We start from the raw sequence: 2,587 nt of genomic DNA, 5'->3' as shown, positions 1-2,587 counted from the left end.
GCAACATCTTTCAAGAAATATGTTATTTCTTTTTTACCATGGACTTGTGAGAAACTATATATGATATGTTAAAATGTCTGGGTTATAATATGTCAATAAAGGTTTTACCTTGCACCGTGTATTTGTTTAAGCAGGTTTGGTCTCCTCTAACACCGTCTTTCACCTTCTTCAGTTCTTCTTTATTCAATCATGTGTTCTCTTTCATTCCTTCTGTCAGTCTTAGTGCACCCCTTATTCCGCATGGTTCCAGCTCTGTGCGAAACCGGTTCTTGCAGATAGGACTACCTCTTCCTATTACACCATTTTCCTCGTGTTTTTCTCACTCTGAACTCTCGTTGGTCATGAAATATATCAATAAAACCATCCACAATGAATTCACTCTCTTAGGATTGACAGATAAACCCAGGTTGAAACTTGTTCTCTTTGCATTGTTGACAGTGGTCTACATCTTCACTGTGATTGGCGACATTGGCATCATTGTAGTAATCCAGCTAACCCCCCATCTTCAGACCCCTATGTACTTCTTCCTGAGCCATCTGTCCTTTGTGAATCTTTGCTATTCCTCTGACGTTGCCCCTAGAATGTTGGTTGACCTGCTTTTTGGGACTAGAAAGATTTTTTTCATCAGCTGTGCAGTACAATTGTTCCTTTTCTTTGCTATTGGTACGACCGAGGCACTGCTTCTAGCAGCCATGGCTCATGACCGCTATGCAGCTGTTTGCCAACCGCTACAGTATGCCACCATCATGACTAAGAAATTTTGCAAACAACTTCTGGTGATGGTGTACGCCGGTGGGATCTTGCACACTATGATTCAGACTGGATGTACTTACCGACTGCCCTTTTGTAATTGGGAAATTCGTCATTTCTGTTGTGATATCCCACCGTTGCTGAAGCTCTCATGCACAGACACCTTCATCAATGAGGTGATATTATTCATTGTTGGAGGTTTCTTGGCTGTTTTTTCCACCCTGACTATTTTTATTTCCTACGGCGCTATCATCTCAGCTGTATTCCAATTACATTTGTCAGGGGCGAGACTTCAGATTTTTTCAACTTGTGCCTCTCACTTTACTGGGGTGACATTATTTCTTGGGACAATAAGTTTCACTTACCTTCGACCATCATCTAACTATTCTCTTGACCAGGACAAGTCTGTAACCCTGCTGTACAGTGTTGTTATTCCAATGCTGAATCCTTTAATTTACAGCGTGCGGAACAAGGATGTAAAGAAAGGACTTGTGGAAATCATTGGCTTTAATTTCAGATAAAAAAATATATAATTTTGTGTTCTGCACACTAGACTCGCTAATAAGGTTATATCCATATGATTACATGTTTCAAAATCAAGCATTAAAAAAAATTCAACACCATGCAATAATACTGCTACGCACCAATGTGTGCTCAAGTTAGATGGGGTATTTGTTTTCTATTGCACCTGTTATTGAAAACATCTTAATGAAAGAGTTCCCAAAAAAAAACAATGTGTGCTCAAATGAGAATCACTGACACAATATTGAAATCAAGAATATTGTGTAGCACAAATATTATGTCAAAAGTATTGTTTACAAAGATCCCGTTAAAAACATACAAAAATATTATCTATCTATCTATCTATCTATCTATCTATCTATCTATCTATCTATCTATCTATCTATCTATCTATCTATCTATCTATCTATCTATCTATCTATCTATCTATCTATCTATCTATCTATATATTCATTAAAAAAAACAAAGGTTACAGGGACGTTATAGTTAGGTTCTGAATTTATAGAAATTCACCAGTTATAGTTAGCGTTATTTCAAATAACTAACTCACGCCCCTGGTGAGGGCTAAAGTTATAGTTACCTTAGGGCATGAGTTATAGTTACTTGATATAACTTTCAGTGGTGAATTTCTAAGGCTTTGTATGAGTAAATTCAGAACCTATATATAAAGTCCCTGTAACCTTTGTTTTTATGTGAATTTCTATACTTTAAAAAAAAAATCTATTTCTTAACTATAATGTCCGTGTAACCTTTGTTTTTTTCAGTGAATTATCTATGTTTTTTGTAATGTAAAGTAATTATCATTACTATACATTAATCCAACCACCGCCATGCACGGCCTTTGGCTGAAGCTGAGTTCCAAGATGGCTGCCAACACTTCCTTGTTGAAGTGTTGGCAACCAATCAAATATCAACAGGGGGCAGTTGGATCCAGGGAGGATCTGCGTCCCTATATGTCTATATTTTTTAAACTCTATTTATCCAGAACTGCCAAAGGGATGCACACCAAATCACAAAAAGGGTGCTTTGTGAACCAAGAGCTAGCTTTCTGCTACTTGTCCAGCGGTCTGGGTTGCAGTTGTGTTAAAAAATGTGAAAAATATATAGCATAAAATGCTAGAGAGATTTACTTAATTAACATTATATAGTTGTATACATCAAAATATTTAAGTTTTACTACATTAAAAAATATATATATATTACCTAGTGGCAGTTGCCACTAGGTAGGTATAGTTAGGGCCATGTTTTCCTTTGACAGAGAGTTACCTGTTTTGCCAATAACATTGGCACCATTTGACAAAAATTCACAAACTTT

The 2,587-nt window shown here is 36.5% G+C and overlaps 1 protein-coding gene across 1 annotated transcript; it reads left to right on the top strand.

Annotated features, from left to right (window-relative positions):
* The first annotated feature begins 341 nt into the window (after positions 1–341).
* On the top strand, positions 342–1,271 carry LOC138287126 (olfactory receptor 5AR1-like). The gene has a single exon (XM_069227486.1). It carries the CDS (start codon positions 342–344, stop codon positions 1,269–1,271), a length of 930 nt encoding a protein of 309 aa, XP_069083587.1.
* Positions 1,272–2,587: the final 1,316 nt, after the last annotated feature.

This window comes from Pleurodeles waltl, chromosome 4_1 (assembly GCF_031143425.1).
Source record: "Pleurodeles waltl isolate 20211129_DDA chromosome 4_1, aPleWal1.hap1.20221129, whole genome shotgun sequence".
NCBI classification, from domain to species: domain Eukaryota; kingdom Metazoa; phylum Chordata; class Amphibia; order Caudata; family Salamandridae; genus Pleurodeles; species Pleurodeles waltl.
Note: the sequence above shows the minus strand (reverse complement) of the source record. Positions and strands in the feature narration are given on the sequence as shown.